General features: G+C 45.8%; 1 protein-coding gene across 1 annotated transcript in view; it reads left to right on the top strand.

Moving 5' to 3' along the window:
* The window catches only part of PANX1 (pannexin 1), a 47716-nt gene continuing 22590 nt past the window's right edge, over positions 1 to 25126 (top strand). The window contains exon 1 of the mRNA XM_003780818.3: positions 1 to 413. Within this exon, the coding sequence (XP_003780866.1) occupies positions 233 to 413 (181 nt within the window). The 5' untranslated portion in view covers positions 1 to 232. The remainder of the gene's footprint in view (positions 414 to 25126) is intronic.

Below are 25126 nucleotides of genomic sequence, written 5' to 3'. Positions count from 1 at the left end.
CCCGCCGGGCGCAGAGCGCGGGCGGCCGCGGCTCCCGCGGGGTTGCTGGGAGCCGCAGGCAGGAGGCACCGACAGGCGGGATGCGGGAGCAGCTGGAGCGCGGGCAAAGGGAAAGCGAAAGCTGCACTCTCCGCCGGTGACAGGGTGAGAGCGCGGCGCGGCCCTCCGGACGCGCGCGGTACCCGGGTCTGCCCCCGCGGGCCCGCCCGGCCGAGCGCAGCGCGCCGCAGCCATGGCCATCGCCCACCTGGCCACGGAGTACGTATTCTCCGACTTCCTGCTGAAGGAGCCCAACGAGCCCAAGTTCAAGGGTCTGCGGCTGGAGCTGGCAGTGGACAAGATGGTCACGTGCATCGCCGTGGGGCTGCCCTTGCTGCTCATCTCGCTCGCCTTCGCACAGGAGATCTCAATTGGTGAGGCCCGGGGGCCGGGGCCGGGCCGGGCCGGGCCGGGCCGGCGATATCCAGGGCTGCCGGGCCGGGGACATGGGCTTTTCCTACGCACAGGCCCGAATCCGGGCACGCCCCTGGTAGTGCTCGTAGCTGCGATGGGCGTGAAGTTGGGAAGAAAGGTGCCCCAGTTTTATGGCCCAAAGCGTTCCTTGCCTGCGTGTGTCATTTGTACTGTCAATTGTGTTCACATCCTACTCCGCAGTTCTCATGTCCTGGGCGCCCCCCCACCCGTGTGACCGTGGCTTAGAGTTCATATCCCACACTTATGACTGGCGCCCTTGTAGCAGATGAGCTGAGAACAACTGTGTCCTCCTTTTTACCCCATCCCTCACTTATTTGTGCACTCACTTAAAATTCCGTATCAGAGAAGTTCCTGAGGGGTTAAATGGAGGGTGTGAAAACTGTTCTTTAGCTGTCTTGACACTGAGACTTTATTTACTGGGACTTTAGCAGCGTTGTGGATGATAGGAAATACCGTGTTTCCCCGAAAATAAGACCTACCCAGAAAATAAACCCTAGTAGGATTTCTATGCATTTGTTAAATATAAGCCCTACCCCATAATAAGACCTAGTGATGGGCGTGGCTATGCAGCATATCTGTGTAGCTACCACATGCATTTCAGCGCGGAGACATCCCCTGAAAATAAGCCCTAGTGTGTCTTCTTGAGAAAAAAATAAATGTAAGACAGTGTCTTATTTTCGGGGAAATACGGTACCTGCTTGCAGGTACTAACAGATCCTCTACTCTAAAGGGCTTGTAGTGGGAATATGAGATGAAGTCCCCATTATGCAAATTCTCATTTGCTCTTAGAAACAGCTCTGTAAGATGTGAAAATTTGGTGGTTTGAGCAGGATCACGTGGCTATGGCTGGCCTTCCTTATCAGCTGTTCAGACTGTCAGCTCGGGAGAATAATATATGAATTAACAGGAAGACAGTATAGGAGGGTAAAAGACAGTTCTGGGGCAGGCGGAGGTTGGGAGGAGAGGAAGAAAAGGCCAGTGGGACTGGACCTTGGGAACACTTAATGTCAGATGCAGGTGGAATTTGAAAAAGCAGAAGGGGAAACCTTTGTTGAGATTATGATTAGGCAGAAAAGGTATTTCTGGAAAGGGAGACATGGGGACAATCTTAGCCAAGGGAGGAGGATTAGTCAGGGTTTCGGGATGTGAGAATCAGGTTAGAACAGAGGAGCGCAGACTGATGGTTTCAGAACTGTGAAGTTATTGTTAGAGCAGACTGGTTCACAGCACCACCACTTAGTACGAGCCTTAAGGTGGCAGGCAGAGTCTGTGAAGGATGGGGCAGGATGGAGCCGGGAAGAGTTCAGGGAAGAGTTGATTAGAAAAGGGTACAAGTTTGATTTTGTAATCTGCAACACTAAGTTTAACTTGGCAGGAAGTTGCCAAGTTCACTGTGGAAAATAAGTGTTCAGTTTCCTTGGTCTTTGAGCTGGCATAGTCATCAGGGTTTCATTTTGACTTCTGATGACAGTGAATCGAGGCTTCCAGCTGAACAGGAAACCACCAAATGGCATGGGTCATAGCAATAATCTACCTGTTCAGTCTCCTGGAATACCAGCTGTGTTCTGAACCCACTGCTTGGCACCAGGGACACAGAATGAGTGAGGCTTGGTCCCTGTACTAGGGGAGCAGGGCTTGGGTACCCTGCCTTTGGGGATAGAGAGCCAGGAAAGATGAGTCAGTTACCCTCCATGACCAGGTGCCACCTCTAGCCCATGTACTAGAGACCCTTCTAAGGCACATGCAGTTGAAGTGCATTAGCTATATCCAAATCGACACCTGTCTGCGAGATGAGGGGCTGAGATGAATTCACCGTCACGGGACTGAGCTCATGCTGTGTGCATACACCATAGTGCCTTGGGGGAGGATGGGAAAGGACTTGGAGATGGCAGTCTTGTCCTGCCCTTTGGTGGTTTACCACCCAGCTTGGCATTAGAATGGACCTGTTAGCAGGTGCCATTTTTTTAGTCATGTGTGATTCAGAGACCAAATACCGAGCTCTGAGCACCAGGCCAGTGAAGGTTGGCAGGCACTTGCATGAAGAGCCGTCAAGCGGACTCCCATGTCTTTTGAAGTGCTTCGGGAGTTCCAAGGCAAGGACAAGCATGGAGATGAAGCCAACAGGACCAGGAATACCTATCAGACTGAGTATGCATTTAACTGAAGCCAGCAGAAGGGCGTAGAGTGGAGAGGAGAGGCACATGGGTTAACACATGGAGTTGGTACTAGCATCATGTCACACAGCATTTTGTTTTGTTCACTTTAGCCAAAACCAAAACATAACAAAAAAGAACAACTACCAAGGGAGAATGGAGTAATTTAAATGGAGCAGCACGATGTCCACCACGTTGGACAGGGGGCGCAGGCCCCAGCAGGAGCGTGCACCTGGCCTGCAGACTTCACCCTCCCTCTCGTGATAGTTACCCTCTTCCTCCCTGGGGTCTGGAATACACTTTCGTTGTTGTAGTTTACACAAGCATTATAACCTGCCCATGTGGCTGCCCACCTGCAAAATACTTAATCTTCTATTGATCCCTGGAAGCTGGTGCCTTGTATGGCACATTGAAGCCACTCTGGAAACGTTTGTTGAGTGAATGAAAGGTGATAGCTTTTGGCATCCTCAGAAGTTTATTGAACCTGGTATGCTTGGTGCTGTGACTTGGCAGTAGGGTGTCAGACACATGTAAGATACAGACTCCGCTCCTCTGAAGCACCATTTAGCAGAGAAGTTGAACATGTAGCCCACCTAATACAAGATTCATGGGATCTGGGTTTGTCAAAGGTGTGTACTAAAGCCTGGTACAGTGGGAGGGCAGAGGAGGGGAGTTTCTCCTGACTCAGAAACAGTGAGGGGTTTATGTGAAGAGGAGAATGAGTTCAGCTCTGAAACAGGGTTCCAAGTATATGGAGCTGTGTACACTGAAGCAGAGACGTGTGAGACAACGTGACGTGTGGCCACAGGAGCTTTGGGGCGCAGTCACACAGCCAGGTGGGAGTTCAGATCACTATACAGCAATTTCGTGTGGGAGAGAGCACAGCAAATCTCTTTTTCCCATTTGTATTGGGTGTGTAGGCATAAAATTAGAAATGAGAAAGTCAACTTCAATGATTACATGTACCAATTGTTTTTTCCACTTATATTGATAAAGTAGTATATAAAAATTCATCAGTTGTGATATAAAATCCTCTTAAGGGTAGAATTTCATTTTCCAGTTAGGGTTCAAGTTGTTCACTGCTGATTTTTTTTCCTTAAAGAAACATTTTTACTTTGAAGAAAATTCAGTAAATCAAAAAATATGTGTGGATCAATTTTTAGAGTTAACAGAGGGTTCTGTGTGGCAGGTTAAAGAGAGAATGTCCTCGTGTGATAAAATGTATTCAGTCTCACATTAAAGGCTTCTTGTTAGTCTTTATACTCACTAGTTTGCTCCACTGGGCTCCTTTCAGAAAAGAGGGACAGAGTTTGCCCAGGCCGCAGAGACCCCTGAGCTGACCTTGATCAAGCCCCGCTGGGTGATTGCGTGGTGGCTGCAGGTGAAGTGTCCACTCCTGGGGATTCTGGCTTTCCCCTCCTGTAGCACCTCGCATAGGCCCAGCACGGTAGGGGCTGGTGTGGGGCTGCCTGGGCTGGTGGGGATTGTCGTGGGGACAGAGGGCACAGGGGATTCTGCCTTGCTCATTAACCTTGCTCTGCCTGCCCACGGGCTGTGGGTCATTGTGGGAGTGACGTGGTCTACAGGGGCTGGTGCCATAGTCAAGGGAGCTTTGCATCTGTTTGGGGCCACAGCTGTTTATTGGTCCTGACATGCCCTGTGACAATGAGAATTACAAGCAGAAACCCTCTTGAGGGAGTTGTAAGGAGACTTTTAGCTTCTGGCTTGTGGCTGGGAGCATGTTGGAGGTGTGCTAAGTGTGCTGAGGAGTGAATGTGAGGATAAGTGTGCACCTGCTCTGTTTAGGCTGCTACCTGCTGCTAAGCCTTTCTAAAATACTATAGGCCCAGCTCCTCAAGAGGGTACAGTTCAGTTGGGTACAGGAAAGAGTATACATAACTGGCACACAGCAGAGGGTAGTTTAAATTTCAGTGTGACTTTGAGCTAAAAGGACCCGGCTGTTGGAGCCAGAGAAGGGAATATCAGTGCTGGTTATGTTCTACCAGCCCTCATTTCTGCCTCTCACCTGCGATCATGTCTTGTACACAAAAGGGGCTTGATAAAGGTCAGCTGGTGGGTCTCTGTGGCTTGGGCAAATTCACTGAAGGAAATGCTGGTTCTCCAAGGCACATTAGAGAACTATCCTGGGTGTGCCCTGGGGGATGGCTGGGCTGAGGAGGGAAAGGAGGGGAAATTATAGCCATTGAAGTCAAAATAAAACTACAGAGATAGATCTCTAATTTAGCATTTTATTTGGGAAGCAAGAATTACAATTTGGGGCATACACCAGATTGGGTGGACCTTGTCTGAAGGACAAAGGGAAGGTTAGGAGTTTTACTAGAGAAATGTTACATATTGTTCTGAAGGAAAGATCCTGGGCACCAGGGCTGGCAGGCTGTGGTTTGAGAGTGACGGTGGTAGATAAAACTAGTCTTAAAGAGTCACAGCAGGTGGTTTCAGCAGCTACTAGTTATAATTGATCTTATATTTATGGTAAGCCATTTTAGGAGCCCAACTGTGGAAAATTTAATTCTTGGAGCAGGTGCTGTATCACCTGAATGCTTTCCCCCCTTCCCCGCAACTCTGATTTAGTTGGGTATGATAAGAATGGTCCACTTGGACCCAGTCACTTGGAAGCATCCTCCCTGAGTGTCATATGATGATACAGGTGCCATCCAGGTCAGGTCAGTCTCAGCTCCCTCCTGGACATTGCCTTTCATTGTAGATGGGACATGTGTTGTCCCACTTGAACTATAGACTCAGGTTATATTTCAAGTACCTCAGATTTCCTTTTGTGATATTTTTAAGGAATCTGTGTTCAAAGTGCCAAAGAGCTGTATTGTGGCAGAAGGATCAGTGTCATCCTGTTTGGCTTGGGGACCACGTAGCGTCCCACATGGCAAGAGTGCCAGGAGACAGAGTCCTATTCAAAGAAAGGCCCCTCATCTCTGCACATCTATTCCCAGGAGCTGCTAGAGGTGCTGTACAGTGAACTGAGAGGAAGGGAGAGAGGTAGGCTTACGGAATAACTGGGTGACAGCGTGGTGTAGGCTGCAGGCATGATTGTACTAACTGCTCTTCAAGCTGTGAAATTCATTTAAGCCATTGAAGAAATTGATTCTCTAAGTGTGCTACTGTTATGGACTGAATGTTCGTGTCTCCTTCCTAGTCCATGTGCTGAAGCCCTAATCTCCAGTGTGATAATATGTGGAGACGGAGCCTTTGGGAGATAATCAGGTTTAGATGAGATCATAGGGTGGGGCTTTCGTGATGGGCTTAGTACCTTTAGCACAAGAAGAAAAGAGAGAGATCTTCACGAGGAAAGGGATGTGAGCACACAGGGAAAAGGTGGCCATCTGCAAACTGGGACCAGAGCCCTCAGCAGGCACCCTTCTGCTGGCACCTGATTGGGGGCAGCCAGACTAACACATGTTTGCTATTTAAGCCACCCGGACTGTGGTGTTTCCTCATAGCATCCCGAGTAGACTAAGACAAAGCTTTCAACAGACCAGACTCTGAATGGGATTCATACTCCTGGGAACTTCCCACAGAGTCTGCTGTGCCCTGGGTTAGGGCACAATGCCTTAGGAGCGGCTTTGATTCTCTGTCCTAATCTGGCATGTAACCCTTGGGAGAGGAGAGCCCCCACCTCCTGCCAGGATGGTCCTTGCCGTGAGCCAGGCAGGCTGGACCAGATGGGCTGCAATGGGCAACCTGTCGACCGTTTGAGAAAAGATGTCTTGGCTGCTGGGCACCATGCCTCTCTCCCAGGGGGCAGCCACAATCTGGGCAAAGAGGAACTTGGTACTTTTGAGTTAGCTGTGCTCATTTGCTGTCATTATAGGACAGGCCTTGGGACCAGTGACGCAAAGGACCTATAACTGCAGCTGCTTCCAATATCATTTGTTAGCAGTTCCCCTTTCACTTTCCAAAACCGAGTCAGTGGCTGGGTGGCTTAAGTCATCTGCTCTGTTGTGGCTGAATTTAGGTACAAATTGGGAATGTCTTCAGGCTGCTTTTTAGCATGTACCAGCTGGCAGACCAAACTTGTTTCTTTTCAGGGATATCTATAAGAGTGGGGCAGTATTTAGGGTCTCATGGTGTAAGCTCCATAACAGCACTTCGTCAACTCACGGGTAGAAGCAAAGAGCCAGGAGGGACTCCTGACCCCGGCTAGAAGGATGTAGGAGAGGCAACTGTTGCAAACTTGTTTTACTTTGTTAATGTTTTTGTTGTACAAGTTGTACCTAAATACTTTCGTATGGTGAAGGGTTGTAAACCTCCTTCACCACGTGTCTAGGTAACACTGGTGGACACAGCCTTATTGTTCCCTTTCTCTGCATCAATGTAGCATGTATACACTCTATTTAAAAAAAAAAACACAAATTGTGTTATACCATGGTGGTTTGCTTTCCCCGCATAGTATATTTGAAGAGCTTCCCAAGTCAGTACATAGGTGTCACCTCACTGTTTTATAATAGACAGAACAGTATTCCCTAGTGTAGAATAAATATTCTTAGCATAGTTCATCTAAACAGGCCCCTAGTGATATTAAAATTCTTTCAAAATTTCTACTCTCACATAAAGCTTGTTTGCATAGAAATCTTTGTAGATCTGCATCTCCTGCCAACACTGAAAGTAGATGAGCACAGTATCAGTTTTTAGAAGGATGAAATCATTTTCTGGGATAGCCTTGCATTCCTGAGTTCCAATTTCAAATAAGTAGGAAAAGACGCCGCCTTGTACACTGTCCAGCTCTAATTCCCGCTACATGTGACTCAGAACTTTGGAAGAGGCATTTTGCTGTGCTCTTGGTGTTAAGAAAGAAATGGCTTCTTTCAGGAGTAAAATTGCAACTTTAAGTGGGATTTCCTGATAATGTGTTTTCAAAACCCACTGGAATTTTCCTTCCTAATATTTACCACAAGTTGCATTTGGGTAATTACTTGTATAATTATTTGTTGTATACTGTTCCTCCACTGGACTGTAAATTCATTAAGGGCAGAGACCACATGTCCTTAAAACTTGATACACAGTAGGCTTCGTTCAAGTGTGTGTAAATGAACAGAATGAACAGGGAGGCCAGGAGGGTTGTAATGTTTTTTGAATCGTTGTTCTTATATTGTCTCCAAAATGGGACTTTGTGCAGTCTTGAAAGAGTGTTAACTTCCATAAAAAAATATTTGGGGCTTGGCGCCTGTGGCTCAAGCGGCTAAGGCTCCAGCCACATACACCTAAGGTGGCGGGTTCGAATCCCCAGCCCGGGCCCGCCAAACAACAATGATGGCTGCAACCAAAAAATGGCCAGGCGTTGTGGCGGGTGCCTGTAGTCCCAGCTACTTGGGAGGCTGAGGCAGGAGACTCGCTTGAGCCCAGGAGTTGGAGGTTGCTGTGAGCTGTGATGCCATGGCACTCTACCCAGGGGGATAGCTTGAGGCTCCGTCTCAAAAAAAAAAAAAAAAAAACTATTTGGGAACTCTGTATAGTGTCATTGGACCTGACTAGATAACAGAAATAGACCAAGAAATATGAAGTGACAGGAAAGAAAACTTTAGTAATGATGAGAGCAGTTAAAAAGGACAATCCTAGAACACACCCAAAGTGCATTTGCCCTCTCAGTGCAGTGCACCCTTGACTTTGAGACCCAGTTAGTTAGAGGATCCATATTATTTACTGCCACCTATTATTGTCCTCACCACCCCCATCTCCAAGCCCCTTAAAAAAAAAGAAGAAAGAAAAGAAAATGAGGCGCCTGCTGTGGGGAAAAACCAAAAATCCTATTATTTCAAAATAAGTGAAACTCCTGACCTCTTAGAAAAACTGAAAATAACTCTTTGGACCTTTGCAAGTCTAGGTGTGTATTGCAATATCCATTTTAAAAAGCCTGCAAACGCAGTCCCTCTGCAGTCTTTTGCTTCCTGGAATTGCTGACAGATCTGAGGTGGTGAGAGTTTGGCCCATGGGTGGGAAGGGGAGGCAGTTTTGGAGCATTGTGCGTGTGCACTGACTGAGCTGGCCAACTCTGAGCAAGGTCGGCCCAGCCATGTGACACGGGGTTTCTGAGGATGGCAGGGAGACCTTCGTTGCCTGGGGAGTAGGTGGTCTAAAGAGAATCTGTGATCTGTGTGCTGCCCAGGCCCACTGGGTTCTGTCGGGGGTGGTGATGTGAAGGGGAGTCTTCTCTTATTTTTCATTCATTCTCACTAAAGCCTGTACTCCTTTTTCTTTATAAATATTTATATGTTTGTCTGATTATAAAGATAAGGCTTGCTGCAGAAAATATGGGAAAATCGAGAAGAGAAAATAGCAGTAAATCCAGCACCGGGGTAACCTCTGCTCTCTCTTGGTGTATCTCCTCCTGTGGTTTTTTATATATACAGAGCTGGTCACTTGTATTCTCCTTTTTAAAAACCAAACGCTAAATCAGTGGCATGTTATTGACAACCTAAAATAAGTGACTGCGGCAAAGACTTCAATCAGTGGAGGTTTATTAAGCCAAAGTTGAGGATGCCTGGGAAAAACACAAACCATAGAAAAATCCTTGGCTGTGTTTTTAGAAGGAGAATTTGGAAGTGTTAGTATGTAACAGGAGTAGGGCATACAGAAAGGAAAACCGAGGGAGTGGGTGGGTAGTGAGACACAATGGTTAGGTTCTTGTGGGACCTAGAAAAATCTGCACTTTACATAAGGTAAGAGAAATGCTAGAAGAGAAACTAGGAATGAGAGAAGCATCAGTTATATAGATGTCCCTGGGTGGGTGAGAGGATGGTCCTGTCTTACCTCTCACCTGCACCTGGGAATATACATTTGTAATTCATTATTGCTGTGGAATGAACAGACTTTGGTTTTAGGAGCTGGACGGAGCTCCTTACTTACAGGAGACCAGCAAGGGATTCCCTTAATGAGTCTTCTGCGGGGCCAGTCCTTCCTAGGTGCCTGAGGGCAAAAAGCATAAGGAGTTGGGGTGGTGATCCTGAGATTTTTATTTTCTTTTGTATTACTATGTTCTTAAATCTTTGTAAACTTGATTATTGTTGGTGATACCATGGAATGTTGTACAAGTGTATGATTACTAGTAAATAGCATAGTGAAGAACATTCTTGAACATAAACCTCTTCTCTCCAAAGATCTCAGTATTTCAGCAGAATGTGTGAGTCTAACTAACAGTGTCAAGGTGTAGTGAACATTGTCAAGATTCGTGATTCCTGTGGTTAGGCTGCCCCCTGGGAAGACTCTCCGTGGACATTCTACCCGCAGCTGAGACAGCGCTAGCCCTCTCCTGTAGTTGCCTGCACTAGCTGATGATTTTTGACAGTTTAATAGATTGATAAAGGTATTCCGTTGTTTTAAATGACATTTTTTTCAGTTACAGTGAATTTTATTTAGTTACAGTGTAGAATGTTTTATCGTATGTGTCTTTTCCACATACGTAATTCTGTGAATTATCTGTTCTTTAGTTTCTTTCCAAGGGTATGTTGATTTCTCAATGGGTGTTATTAACCATTTTTGTGGATAACATAGTTTCAGATATTGTTTAGCTATCCCTTATTATAGATACTTTCAGTTGTCAATTACCTTCAAATTTTGTTTACAGTAAGTTGTGATGTGCAGAACTTATTTTAAGTCATCAAAATTGTCTTTTAACTTTTTATTTCTTCAATTCCATTCTGATTAGATTGATGGAGCCCCATCCTTAGAGTAAGTAGGCATCATTTTTTTGTAATTATCTTTAATAACTTTATTTAAACATTTACCTCTTCAGTCTGTTTTGTTCTTTGGATGGTGTAAGTCAAGAGTAACTGATAATTCCCCCTTTATTATTTGGTGGGGATGCTGGTCCCTCACCAGGCCAATTCTTAAGTGACCCTGTTTTTAGCCTGTTTTAGGGTTGTCTGCTCATCTCTTAATTCTCATAAAACACCAGAACATTCTGTTATGGCTCTCATATTGGCTCAGTTATAGGTGTGAGAGGATGCCTGGATGAATAAATCATGATATAGCAGAACCATGAGCAGGGAAACCACAGCTCAGCAATCCAAGGCCTGACTTGCTCCGCACCAATTGTTCCATCTCTCTGGGAGATTAATTCTTCACAATATATTAAATATTTAAGAGGTTACAAAATTACAGGAAGAGCATCATTACAGCAGGACCCTTACTGTAAACTTGTCAGGTTAGCCCAAATACTGGACTTTTTTTTTTTTTGATAGTTATAAAGAACACTATTTTGATGTATAATAAGAAATATAGGGTGGCGCCTATGCCTCAAAGGAATAGGGTGCTGGCCCCCTGTGCCAGAGGTGGCGGGTTCAAACCCAGCCCTGGTCAAAAACTGCAAAGAAAAGAAAGAAAGAAAGAAAGAAATATATTTGGTCCTTGGTTTCCCAGTGCTCAGCTCTTAAAATCCTTGGAATCTCCAAAGTGAGGGGTGCCTTTTCTGCATGCTGGTCAGGTGGTGGTGGTGGGGAGGAGTGGTGGGGGTGGGGGGTGTTCCTGGATAGCCTCAGGGTGGGGGCTGGTTGCCAGGAGAAACAGCCTTGTGACGGAGGGTCGGAACTTTCAGCTTTGAGTTGGTGACCAGTAATCCATGATTTGTCATGCGTCCATAAAACCCAGAAGAACAGGGTTCAGAGAGATTCTAGGTTACATCCGTGGTGTGCTAGGAGTGTGGGGCTTCCCAGCGCCGCGGGAGCTGCAGTTCCCTCTCTCAGGACCTTTCTGAACCTTGCTCTAGGTCTCTCTTCACCTGCCTGTTCATTTGTATCCTTCCAAATATGCTTTGTGATAAATTGATGGACTAAGTGAAGGCTTTGCCTCCGTTTGTGAGTCACTACCACATGTTCAAAACAAGGAAAGCGTTTGGGGAACGCTCAGTTTATACCTGATGGTCATATGTTCTATTACTACTGTCCTTGTGCTTGTAGGAGGTTATAATAAATACGGATGGGGTAAAGCAAGTAAAAGTGCTTTGAGAAAAATTACAGCTTTCTCATCAGTTCAGAAAGAGGCGAATATTGGAGCATGAAGGATGGGCTTTGCCTGCACTTGGTGCTTAGCTGAGGAGACGAGCTTGTTTGTGGGTGTACAGGCTTGTCAGTGCAGGGAGTTTTCCATATTAATTGCAATTTGGCAAATATCTACATGTCTGTGTTAAGACAGCAATGGGAAAATTAAAGCACTGCCCCTTTTACTTTTCTTGTTTGGACACACCTCAAGCTGAGTTTCTTCCCGAGGTCACTGTTTAGTGTATAACACTATTCTTTTACACTGGTAGTTTTTGTAATTGGCTCATTTAGATGTCCTGGAGATATTTCCCTGTCAGTGCTTGTAGATCTGCCTTGTTCTTTCTAAATATGTCATGATTTTCTGTAGTGTGACTACACTGCATTTTGTTTCTATCTATAGACTCAGGAGTTCATTCCACTTTTTCCTGCTACAAACTGTGGGTCAGTGACCGTCCTTGTGGTGCTGCCTTGTGCAAGATGTACTTCTCTAGAGCGTGGTCCTCAACTTCTTGTTCTCGGGATCCCTTTACACTCTTAAAATGTATTAAGGATTCCAAGGAGCTTTAGTATGTGGGTTTTAGCTATGCGTATTTATCATATTAGAAACACAACTGACAAATTAAAAAAATAAACCCATTACATGTTCACCTATATATTTTTTATGAAAAATAACTTCAGAAGTAAAAACTTAGTAATAAGAGTGGCACTGTTTTCCATTTTTGCAAATGTCCTTTATGTCCGTCTTAACAGAAGGGCGGTGGCTTCTCGTGTTTGCTTCTCCTTCCTTGTCGTGCTGTCCTGGGCAGTAGACTCTGCAGACTCCACTCATGAGAGATGAGAATCAGCAGGGAAATCACACAGCACATGGGAATCGCTTAACCTCACTGTCCTGAAAGGGCCTCGAGTTGCAGGGGGTCCAGACCACGCTTTGAGAACCGCTGCTCTGGGGTTAAACTTGATAGTGGAACTTTAAGCCAGGTCAAAAGGTGTGCATATTTTAAATTTAAAAGACACTTCTGGTGGTCTTCCAGGATCTGGTCAGTTTGCATGTCCATCAGCGGTGTAGGGGACATGCCTTGCCTTGCCTCTTAGTCGTATGGCATTTAGCATTTTCAGAGTTTTTAATGTGCCATTCTTACAGTTGAAGTGACATCTTGTTGTTTTATTTGTAGTTCCCTGTTTACACTGGGATTTGATTTCTGGGCTCTCACTGTGACGCTTGGTGGCATCTGGTGACTTCTCTCTTTGCTGCTTGCCAGTGTCCTTTGGTCTGAGGTGTTTGAGTCTAGGGCAGTGTTGTTTCATGGCAAACTTGAACTTCCAGAACTTCCAGTTAAACTTCTGCAGCACACTTAAATTATATTGATTTAAAAAAAAAGAGTATAAAAAAATATAATTACTATGCTTTGAATGGCTTTAGAAATTAATTTAATTAATGTTCTTTACAAATTCTTGCGATCCTCTCACAGCACACCAGCTGAAAATTACTCTCCTAGAAAGTACTGACAACTTGCTATCCTTGGCTTCTGAAATTCAACATCCACAGAAGAAATTAATCTTAACTATTTCTTTTTATCTTTTTTAAAAAACCACAGGGCTTTTTAAAAAGCTGGATGTTTTACTTCTGAGCCCTCTGTTTCGTGTTTAAACTTAGTCAACTAGTAAAACTAGCAAATGCTATTTATTAGGAAATGTGAAATTGCCTGCTAAAAAAGCTTTCTTTTAAACGTTGACACCAGCTCCACACTTGATGATCTAGTGCAGTGATTTTCAACTGGTGTGTTGCAGGAGGATCTTAGGTATGCCATGAACATTTTTAAAGATCATTAAATTATTTTCAAAAGAAGTTAAAGTACTGTAAGTGTATTCTTTTTTCTACTCTTGTTTTTTTGATCACCGCACAATTTAAGTGTCCCATGAGAAAAGGCAGGCACATTTGGTTCAAAAAAATTGAAAAACACTGATCTGGGGTAGGGGCTCTAAATGATTTCAAAAAGCCATTTCATGGGGCAGAGTTATTTTTAGGAGAGAGAGAATCTTACTCAGCTGTACCCTCCCATGGTAGTTTACTTTTTCCTGACAGTACGGGGTGGTTTATTTGCAAAATAGTTACTGATGCCTGTGAAACGAGGTAATACTTGGAAAGAGGCCTGATACATTATCAATACTTAACACATGTTGGCTGACACTGAACTGGTGTAAATTCAGCCTCTACAACCTGACAGTGCTTTGTAAAGCCATGAGACAGTGGCACACGCTTCACCCAGCTCTCAGATTCAGGCACCTGCTCCGGGAGGAGTCTGGGTGACAGTAACTGGACCTGCCTCTCTCCTCTCCACAGTGTCCTTAAAGGGGAGAGAGGCCAGGGTGTTGACATTCTTCTTAATAAGGCTTCATTCCTTTTCTTTTCTTTTCTTTCTTTCTTTCTTTCTTTTTTTTTTTTTTTAGACAGAACCTCAAGCTATCTCCCTGGGTAGAGTGCTGTGACATCTCAGCTCATAGCAACTTCCAACTCCTGGGCTCAAGCGAGTGTCCTGCCTCAGCCTCCCAAGTAGCTGGGACCACAGGCACCCGCCACAACGCCCGGCTATTTTTTGGTTGCAGCCATCATTGTTGTTTGGTGGGCCTGGGCTGGATTTGAACCAGCCACCTTAGGTGTATGTGGCTAGCGCCTCAGCCGCTTGAGCCACAGGTGCCGAGCCCATTCCTTTTCTATAAACACTCTGAGCCATTACAGTCTCAGTTTTTCTTTATTGCACACATTAAAGCCATTAATGGGATAGAACTGAAGGATCACGCTCATGGTGCTTATTGCTTAGCTGAGGAGCAGCTGTGGGGAGCATGCATGACTGTGCGTCTCGCCTTGGGATCAGTCTCAACCCTGTAGCATGGGGCCATTGCAGAGGGACTCATCACCAGATGTACTCCTCTGCCCTGGGACCTGATAAGGCTCATCCCTGCCTCATCATAATGATTTTTTTTTTCATCTCTCATCTCCATTCATTCATGTTTTCATTCACTGGACATGTGTTTGTTGAACACTCTGCTGCTCAGTAGGGATCTATTTGAAGAAGGCAGACGTGGTCCTAGAAGCTTGCAGTCTCACGAGGAGACAGCTTCCATAATCATTTCAGAATGAGGGAGGCTCATCCAGCTGGGGCCTTGGGAGAGGCTCCCTGAGGAGGCGGCACGTCAGCTGAGTTAGTGACTCCCCCATCAGCGAGTGTGAAGACTCTTGGGGAAGAATGGACATGGACATGTTTTCTTGGAGAACCTAAAAGAGGATCAGTGTTACTGGGACCTGCTGGGCATGAGGACAAGTGCAGGTCTCTGATCATCGCGGGCCTGTGGGATTGGGATTTTAGTGTGTCCAGTAAGCACTCGAGGTCTTGTGATTGTGAGTGACTTGATCGGATAACATGTTTTAAGATCTTACCCCACAGACTTCATGGAGGATGGAGAATGGACTGGACTGGGCCAGAAATAGATGTGGAGAGATGAGTTAGGGCAGTAAGTTCAGGCTTATAAATTATGTGTGCTTTGAGGACCAGCACTGTCACATATGTCTTGTGATGCACTGTGGTACTTTGTATGGGGACAGTGTCTGATATTGAGCCATGCTGGGAGCTCTACAAGTACACCTGGGGCCCCTCTGATGTCCAAGGATGCTGGAGCCCACTTGGGAAGGACCTGAGCTGGTCACTTGTGAGTCTGCCTGGGTCTCAGTGTGGCAGCTTTTGAAGTCAGGTCAGTACAATGGACAGTGAGGAGAAGGCTGTGCCTGGCAGTTGTGGGCCAGGTGCCATGTGAGTGTCTGGTCCTGGGTGGGCCCTAGCAGTCCATTCTCCGTAACTGGCAGAGCAGGAAGTCCTGTCTGCTGAGGGCCTGTGAGAAGGTCGGCAGCCCTGGAGGGTCTGGCCCCAGCCCTGGTGAACAGCTGAGGGGCAGGTCTCAAGGGAAAATACTGCCTTGGTGCTCCCAGTGCTTTCCCCTACTGACCTTGGGATCAGCATTAACTAACAGCCACTGTATATCCCCCCATCATTTTATCCCACATTGTCCTTTATCTGATCCCCAGCTGGATTCTGCTCCAAGCACAGTGATCTGCTGCTGTCCTAAAGGGGCTGTCAACTTTAATACACGAAGAGTGTGCTCCTGCTGTTTCCCGAGCCTGGAGTCCCGTCTCTCCTGCCGTCTACCACCTTCAGATTTATCCTCATGCAGTTGTTTTCAGCTACTATCATTAGTGGTTTGTATCTTTGGCCTCCTCTGCTGGACTATATACCCTCAGAGGGCAGGGACCGTGCTGTTTTTATCTCTGAATCTCCTGCATTGCACACAGTAGATACCCAGTGAATGGTTTTTGGGTTAAGCTCAGCACTGTTGAGCTCTGAGTGCCTTAGAGAACGTCTGTGCTGTTGCTCCATGTGAAGTGGGAAGAAGGGAGCCCCAGCTCTGATGAAAGGTGCATGGGTGTCCCTTTTCTTTTTGAGGTTCCTTGAATAAAAGAGCATTTTCCACTTTAGCATTTGCATATCACATGAGACCCATGATGGTCTACAGAGAATGTCTTTGTATTTGTAAAAGGCAAGAGATTTATGTGGTTTGAAGAGAAACCAGAGTATGAGAATGTCTTGTCATTGTAAAGAGATCACGTGCCCAGTTGTCTGCCTAATAGTGACAGTCATTGTAAGTTTTTTTCATTTTGACATTGTCCCTAGTCTTTGATTCAGTAGAGAATTTAAATGCTCAAAGCCTTGCAGCTCTGCAGTTTGTTCCAGGAACTACAAAAGCTAGCTTCTAAATGGCATCTTTGACAGACCCTAGGGACACAGGATGTGAAAGGACCTAATGAAGTTGGGTCTAGTTTGAGGCTGTGCCCCTTTAAATCTGTTCATCTGTAGAATGGGTGTCAGGATAGCTAGTTCACAGGTTTCTTTCCCTGGAATGAGAGCATCTAATGCCTGCCTTCAATCTAGGATCACAGTTGCCCAAGGCCTGCTGTCCCCGTGGGGAAATCAGAGCACGGAGGGAAAAATGCAGGACGTGAGAAAGGAGCTCTGCATCCTCGCCTTGCCAGGGCCTCCCCGGTGCCTACATGCAGAGAAAAATTCTAGCTGCCAGTGACTGAGGTCTTCCTGCGAGCTGGTGCTACAGCAGCCATTTTATTTAATCCTTGTAGGAATTCTATGAGGTTTGACAAATGAGAAAAATGAGGTTCAGGGAGGCGCCTGTGGCTCAAAGGAGTAGGGCACTGGCCCCATATACCGGAGATGGCTGGTTCAAACCCAGCCCCAGCCAAAAATGCAAAAAAAAGAAAAAATAGGTTCAGAGATGTTAGTCAACTTGCTAGGAAGTGAAATAGAAAACTCAGTGTCTGTTGAATATAATGAGGTCTTTTTCACGGCTCAGTGGGTAGGGAGCCTGACCTATATACTGAGGGTGGAGGGTTCAAACCTGGCCCCCGGCCAAACTGCAACAAAAAATAGCCAAGCATTATGGCAGGCACCTGTAGTCCCAGCTACTCAGGAGGCTGAGGCAAGAGAATTGCCTAAGCCCAAGAGCTGGAGGTTGCTGTGAGCTGTGACGCCACAGCACTCTACCGAGGGCGACAAAGTAAGACTCTGTCTCTACAAAAAAACCAAAAGAAGTTAAAGCAACATTCAGAAATAAAGGTTCTAGAACCTCTATTTATAGAAGACTTAGTTTTTCCCCTTTAAGCTGGGATCCTTTCCCCATATCTAACTAGACTTTCATATAGTTTCCTGCAAATTAGGCTTTTATGTCAACAAAGACCAGCTAAACATAATTTTGTAGTAATCCCTCCTTGGCCTAAGGGTGTCTATTAAGGCTGCTCCCTTGGCCTTGATACGGTTTGTTCCTTTAACTTTCCTTAGTCTGACCCTTTTTTCCTTCTTTTTTTTTCTCAGCAGCCATTTTTCACATTCATCTTAGGATTCTACCCCGCTTCCCCAACAACTTTCTTAAATGATGCAGAAACTAAGACCAGGCACATTTTCTCTGCTGGACATGTGGCCAGTCTGGGGTTGCCGCAGGCTTTGTTTCCTGGTGTTCACATTCCTGCTGCACCATCTCTGATGGCGTCCTCTCCTGGGCCCACCTTTCCTGGCACCAGGTGACCTCCGTGCCAAGGTTCCCTCCCCCAACTACAGCGTCTCTGTCTCCATGCAGAGTAGGAGAGTTAGGTGCTCTGAGTGAGGTCCTCACACTCCAGCCATTGGTCGCAGGTGGCTGCTCTTGTTGGCTGTGGTTTTTCATGACATTTTCTGTGAATTTGTGTCTAGTGTTCAGGACTAGGTTCAGGAGATTGATGCTGGCTCTGTCCTGCTGCCTCTCATGTTCTGGGCTGGCCTCGCACTCCATAATGCCTGTGCTCCTCAACTCCCCCCGACCCTGTGGCCTGCCAGTACCTTTCTCCCTGTGATCACTCATACCCAGAGTGTCACAGTGTCAAACTGCAATTTGACCAAGTAGTAGCTATCTCACTTTACCTCTCTGAGCCTCAGTTTTCTCATCTGTAGATTGGGTATAATGATAGCTGGTTCACAGGTTTCTCTTACTGGAATGAGAACACCTATTCCTGCTTTATGGTAGCATTCAGCAAATACCGTCCCTTCCGACTAGACGATTCTGTGTTGGGAAGAAGCTCACATGCAATCAGTACTTCAGATGCTATCAGCATAGCGTGGGAGTCACACTGGTTCATGTAGGATTTTTTTTCCCCAGTGTGTGGATGATTTGTGCCACCAAGTGAGAACATGGGGAGGAAGCGGCTGAGGAAGACTGTACAGGTGCTCCTCGCCCCTTGCTCTTCCCCATGGCTCTGCCTGCTCATGTGCCCCATCTCAGAAGTGCTCTTATGCCATTTTCTCTGGGCTTCCAGTGTTCTGACCCATGTAGCTCACAGCCTCACCCCCCTTCTGCACCCCTTCATTATGCGAGTGTGTGTTTATTGGGCTTGTGGCTCTTTCTGTTAGTTTTGATTAAAACTGCATATATTTTTGATCTGCCTCAACCTTGTATATTCTATAAGCCCTGTTATTTTAGTGATTTTTGCAGAGAACTGTTTTCTTTAACATATAAATAGTGGTATAGTAGAGAGATTTGGTTTTCTTGTCTACCGTCCGACTTGTTTTGTGTTTTTCAGGTACAGACTTATGGGGTACAAGTGCAATTTTGTTATGCACATAGATTACACAGTGGTCAAATGAGGGCTTTTAGGGTGTCACTCAAATAACATACGTTGTCCCCATTAACCAATTTCTCATCTTCACCCCTCTCCACCCACTGAGTCTCCATCGTCTGTCATTCCACCCTCTACACCCATGTGTACATGTTTTAGCCCACGTGAGTGACAGCCTGTAATATTTAGCTTTCTGGGCTGGGCTTGCTTCACTTTCAATAATGCCCTCTAGCTCCACCTAGCTTGCTGAGAAGACATGATTTCAGTCCATCTGGGTTTTTGCATTGATCTTCATTTTCTGGACCCAAGCCTTTGGGCGTAGACCAGGCGAGGACCTAGGGGTGACAGAAGAGACTTCAGGCAGACATGTGCTGTGACTCTTCACACCATCTCTCTCTCACCTGAACTACTGCAAGAAAGTGGTAGACTGATTGGTCTCTTCATCTATACTTGACCCCAATAGTCAATTACTGACATAGCAATCAGTGTAATTTTTTTACAATGGAAATCAGATAATTTTGCTTTAAAAATTCCAAAATTATTTTGTGCAAAATTCAGGACTGAGCAAATGGGTAACTCTATGGAGACTGTTGGGAGCCAGTGTTCTCACTGTGAAAGGAGGAGGGAAGGTGAAGGAGAACCCAATGATACTGGATTAGAAATAAATTTCTGTGTAAATTCACAATTAGAAAAGAAAAAATTATTTCCTATTTTCATCTGCTAGAAGGGCCCAGAAGCAGTGACAATCCAGGAACAGTGAACACATCCAGCACCCAAATCTTCATTTTAAAATTCCCACTCTTTGAGAAGTGACCGATTGTAGGGTTAGTGCAGAGAGAGCCCAAGGTTAGCCCAGAACATCTTCTACCAGGATGTACACAGGAGAGTTCAGAAACTGATGGGACCTGTCAGAAGGACACAGGAGCTAGCTGGACAGGGACCATTGAGCATCAAAACGAGTAACAGTGATGGATCATAAGTATACAGAGAATTTCATGAGTTCATGTTGATCCTAAAAAAACAAAGAGAAGCTTCCTCTTCATAGTCAAATGCCCTCTAATGTATGTAGAGGGAAAGATAAAGTCAGAAAAAAGCGCTTCAGTTTGCAATCACAGTTGAACTATTTGGTTCATCACTGTGTGAAAGTTTGCTACAGGACTGCGTAACAACATAGTCTGCAAGGTAACAACTAGTCTCCATAGTAACAGCTATGTCTACAACATCCTCTCCAAGGTGTCCCCACGTATTTCACAGGGAAAAGGCACTTTTATAAAGAGAGGCCTGGCAGACAGCACCTGCACTTCAGTGACCCTTATAGGAGACTTCGCCAGGGTGGGGGAAACTGCCACCCGGTGTCACCAGGGTGGTATCCATAGGAGGACCCACCAGCTGTCCTTGGGATTCCTACTAGGAGTGCAGAACCTGCATCAGAGCACAGGGAAACCATCAGACACCAATCGAGGGATGTAACACAGAGTGACCTGTGCTCACCTCACATGTAGGGCCATGAGTGACAGAGAAAGGCTCTGGAACTGCTTTGGGAAAAGTGATTAAAGAGATAGGACACTTAAATGCAGTGTGGAGAGCAAGATTGAATCCTGATTGGAGAAAAAGTTGCTATAAAGGATAGTTTAGGAAATCTAAGTATAGGTACCAGCTAGTATCAGGGGTTTTTTTTTTGTTGTTGTTGTTTGTTTGTTTTGAGACAGAGTCTCACTATGTAGCCCTCGGTAGAGTGCTGTTGCTTCACAGCTTACAGCAACCTCAAACTCTTGGGCTTAAGCAATTCTCTTGCCTCAGCCTCCCAAGTAACTGGGACTATAGGCGCCTGCCACAACACCTGGTTATTTTTTTTTATTGCAGTTGTCATTGTTTAGCAGGCCCAGGCTGGGTTGAACCTGCCAGCCCCAGTGTATGTGGCCAGTGCCCTAGCTGCTGAGCTACGGGAGCAAGCCAAGTTTTTTTCTTTTTTTAAATTTTGTCATTGAACTAGGTTATTTATGGGAATATCTTTGCCCTTAGAAGACACACACTTCAGAGAATAAAGGGTCATGATCTCTGCACCTGAACCTGACACTTATATGGTTCAGGAAGAAATATATATATGTTATCTATGTATATCTGTCTATATATGTTTGTGTGTGTGTGTGTACATATATATTTATATGGAGAGAGAGAAAGAGAGGGAGAAAGTGCTTGAATCTAAATTCCAGCTAGGTAGGACTTCATTGTAATATTCTTAGTATCTTTGGTAGATCTGGAAATAAAATTTCAAAGTAAATAATTAAAAAAGTAGACACAGCAAAAAGTATCTCTAAGTTTCTAGACATCTATCATTTCCTATAATTTTCTGTATATTTGAATTAATCTTAGAGGACAAAAGTTTCAATCCATCTGGCACTTACTTTTCATCTGGGTACCGCTGAGTTCCTCTGCCGCCTTCCCCTGCACCTGGATCACGGAGATTCCACTCATCCCGCAGTTGGGAGGCTTCACACGGAATTGCACGAGTTCTTCTTTTGTGAGGTTTCAGTTTTCCGAGTGTGCCGAGGGGCTGGACTGGCCACCATAGGAAGGAAACCCCTCACACTGCTCCTTAGTTCTCTGGTCATTTGTCTTTCTGGGTGGATCCTGGCTCCATGTTCATGTCCTGGCTTCTCTGTGGCTGCCATCTCAGCCCAGCTGACATTTCCCTTCTGCTCTGCACTTAGCAGGCTGTGTTATTTAAAGCATCATTCTTGACTCAATTACATGAGCCTTGTAGGTTCCCTTCTAAGATTTGTGGCTTGGTGGTTTGTTGTCTGTGAGGCTGCACAGTCGCACATCCTAGACCGTATTAAAAGCATTGCTGTCTGGTCAGTGCAGTGTCTGATGTGTTAGAACAGAGACTTTCAGCTGGTGTGCCTGAGAGGATCTTAGATGTGCCACAAAAAATTTTAAAGATCATTAATTAAATTATTTTCAAGATACATTAAAAGCACAGAAGTACATTCCTTCTCTCCCTCTCTTTTTTAATCATCATAAATTAAGTGTGCCACAGAAGTTTAACTATAGGTTCAAATGTGCCAAGAGAAAGGAAAGGTTGAAAAGCGCTGTGTGGGCTCACAGAGGCAAACCATTCATTCTAGAATGCCTGGCATGGTTTGTTGCTCTGTGCTACAGGGACGGGTGGTGAGTATGTGGCACAGCTTGGGACTAGCAGTGTTCTCTCTAGCTCGGGGGTGTGGGGGTGTCTGGACATTCATTAAGCAAAGACTAGAACTCACCCTGTTCTTTGCAGCACCTTCGACTGTACTATCTAATAACTCATTTAAAAGGTAACACTTGATTGGGCCATCTTAGCGCAAAGGAGCAAGTGTCAGCCCTGATGTGTTCTCTTTAAAACCCAGGCTTAGCGGTGGAGGGGGAAAAAAAGACCTGGTGTATCAATTTAGTTTAAAGTAGAAGAAAAAAATTTCAATTCCATTTTTTAGTTGAGTCACAAAGAGTACTTGCATTTTTTTTTTGCCTTAGAGTCAGTTTCCAAAGGAAAAGTGAAGGCAGTTTGAACAATTTGAGACTTTTAGAATTTATTTATTTGCTTTTGTTCAAGTTGAAGTCTGCTAGGAAGATAAAAGGAGAAGAATTTGGTTCTTTTTTGTAAAAATTAATTATTGCAATTTGGTTGTATATTATGATGGTTAGGAGCTTTGAGTATTTGGCAGGGAAGAATCCTTTGAGGGGAAGCTCATTTTGGTTTTATTATGTCGGGGTTAAGGGTACTCAGTTCAGACCCGCTTGGTCCTTCAGAGCGCTTATTTTCAGAGCTGGTCACTACCCATCTCTTCCTCTCTGCTCCTCATAGGTAGGGACCTGTTGGTGTGATTACTGTCAGTGAACTTGAGAGTTTTCAGTAGTTTTCAAAATTTTTTGCAACCTTAAAATACAGTGAGGACTTTCCGGTTCAGTGTATTATAAGGTGTGTTACGACCTGCCTGGATCCCCTGTGTGTGAGGGGTGCGTGTGTGTGTGTTAATTTACAGAAAAGTGAATTGGAACTGATTTTGTTTTCCAAATGGAAACATTTTGCAAACTTTTAAAATGGTATGTAGATACTAATGATCGTCATCGATACAGTCATTATTACACTCTGTCTACCCTCTGTTCCTCCCAGAACAGCATCCCCAGGATTTACGATTCCCCTCAAGAAACGCCCCTGTGTCCTTCCTTCTCTTCCTATTGTCTCTGACCCACTGTTTTGCAATAAACCTGTGTCTTTGGCCTCCTTTCACTTATGTTTGAAGGGTACAGATCTCGGAGACCAGAGTTGATCGCCTGGCTCTCCAGCCCACTAGCCCCAAGGTCTCACCGCCTGGCTTCCCTCATCTTCAAGCTGGGGTGACAGTCCTCAGCAGGTGTCAGCTCCCTCCTGCCTCTGCCACCTCTCCGGTCTCTTCAGTGTGCCAGTGAGTGACTCCAGCTTAGAATCTCTTCCTTTGAGGAGTTCCTCTGGAGTCCTCCTGCTAGTTGACTAGATTTTTCTGTTCCTGTGTTTGTTAAACTTGTGGTTTTGACGAGTTGCATTAACTCCTAAGGAGGCCTGATTCCTATGTTGCCCACAGCACTTGAATGTGGAAGCAGGGCAGAAAAGTCATTCCCACACAGCGTCCTGGGAGGCGGAATGCCTGTGTTTGTCTGAAGGCACCAGGGGCTGCTCATAGCCTGCAGCTCTTTCGGTAACAAGGAATGAAAGTCTATTAAAAGAGAGAAGAGTGGGAAAAAAAACAAAACATGAGAACAAGAGACAGACAGTTAGCAAAAGTAAGCCAAAGCCCTCCTCCCACGGTGGGGCAGAATGGAAGCGTCGGCCTGCTCTGGCTGGCAAGCTTGTTCACCCCAGTCTGGGAGCTAGGGGTACAGATCTAGGCTGCACTGAGGGCCACCTGGGCTGCTGCCCAGAGAGAGATGACCTGCACCCTGGGCTCTAGGTCAGAGTGTCAGGAGTGTGGACTGTCTGTGGCACAGATCGCGTGTTTAGTGGGCATTATGGCTATGTCCACGGGACCCTGTGAGCACATGTCTCCTCCTAGTGATCTTCCATTTTATTTGGCAGACACAGCTGCTCTGTATTCCCAGCGGGAAGTAGTATACTCTGTTGCTTCTGGGGTAAGCCTGACGCTCATTTCTTGCTTTTGGTGCAGTTGTAAAGGGCAGTGGGTGTCTCACCACAGCCATTTCCTGGAAATCATCCTGTGCTCCTTAAGCTGCACACAGGGCACATTGTGGACTCTGGCTGGAGGGTCTCCCTGGGCTGTTTTCTCAACTGTTGAATTGTGCAGTGATATCTTATGGGGATACATGATCATTAATGGAAATGTAATAGTGCTTTAAAACTTCCAGGAAGGTATTATTTCCTTGGTACAGAGTAGTGCATGAAGTTCAGAGAGACAGGTGTGTTCTGCCCTGGAGGACACAAGGCACGCGTGGGTGTTCATGCCACATCATTAAAGGGAATTGTCTACAGCATCTCTGATGGCTTTAAAGTGCTGTGGGAGGTCCATGGGGAGGAATCTTGGCAGAGAAGATGATGTCGTTGGGGTCATGTTTGGAAGGCCTTAAGGGAAAGGTGTGGAGGGGCTCTGGCTCACAGGTGTTGGAGGCAGGGTCCTGGGGCAGAGGAGTGGTACAGAGACTCAGGCCTGTAAGCACGTGAGGGCCTGGGGCACTGCTGACTCGTATTAGAGCACCCGTGCAGATTTGTGCCCTGGGCAGGGGGGACCAATGAGAATTATTGAACCAAGGGAGTGTCAGGATCAGAACGGAGCTTAAGGATGAATAATCTGGCAGTGGCTTAAACTGGTGGAGGAGGAGAAGCTCTCTTGAACTGGAACTGGAAGAACTGGAAGCCCTCTTGATTGGGAGACTACTAGGAAAATACCTGAAGACCGAATCTCTTTACCTCTCATATTATTTTCAAGAGTAAATGAGACAGACAGTCCAGGTCCCAAGCTTCCCCACCCCACAGCAGCAGCTGGCCAGCCTGACCTGGTGCTTTTGAATCAAGCTTGGCTGGCACAGATTGGATAGAGGAGGCTTGTGACTCAGTCCCCCACTGTGCCAAGCACCCCTACCCACCCAGCCTGCACCCCCTGCTTTGCCCCTGTCTTCTCTCCTGCTCTTCCCTCCCTGCCTGTCGGGACCTCCCCAACTTCGTTTCCTGTTTCTGGCCTCGGAATACATAGTACCTGGAGCTTGGTCTATTTCTTTTCCCAGATTTGTCCTTGACTCTTTCAGGCAGCTTTTTTTCTTCC

The sequence above is a fragment of the Otolemur garnettii genome, unplaced genomic scaffold (genome assembly GCF_000181295.1).
Source record: "Otolemur garnettii isolate 467f Iridium unplaced genomic scaffold, OtoGar3 scaffold00001, whole genome shotgun sequence".
Lineage (NCBI taxonomy): Eukaryota > Metazoa > Chordata > Mammalia > Primates > Galagidae > Otolemur > Otolemur garnettii.
This window is presented reverse-complemented; position numbering and strand designations above follow the sequence as displayed.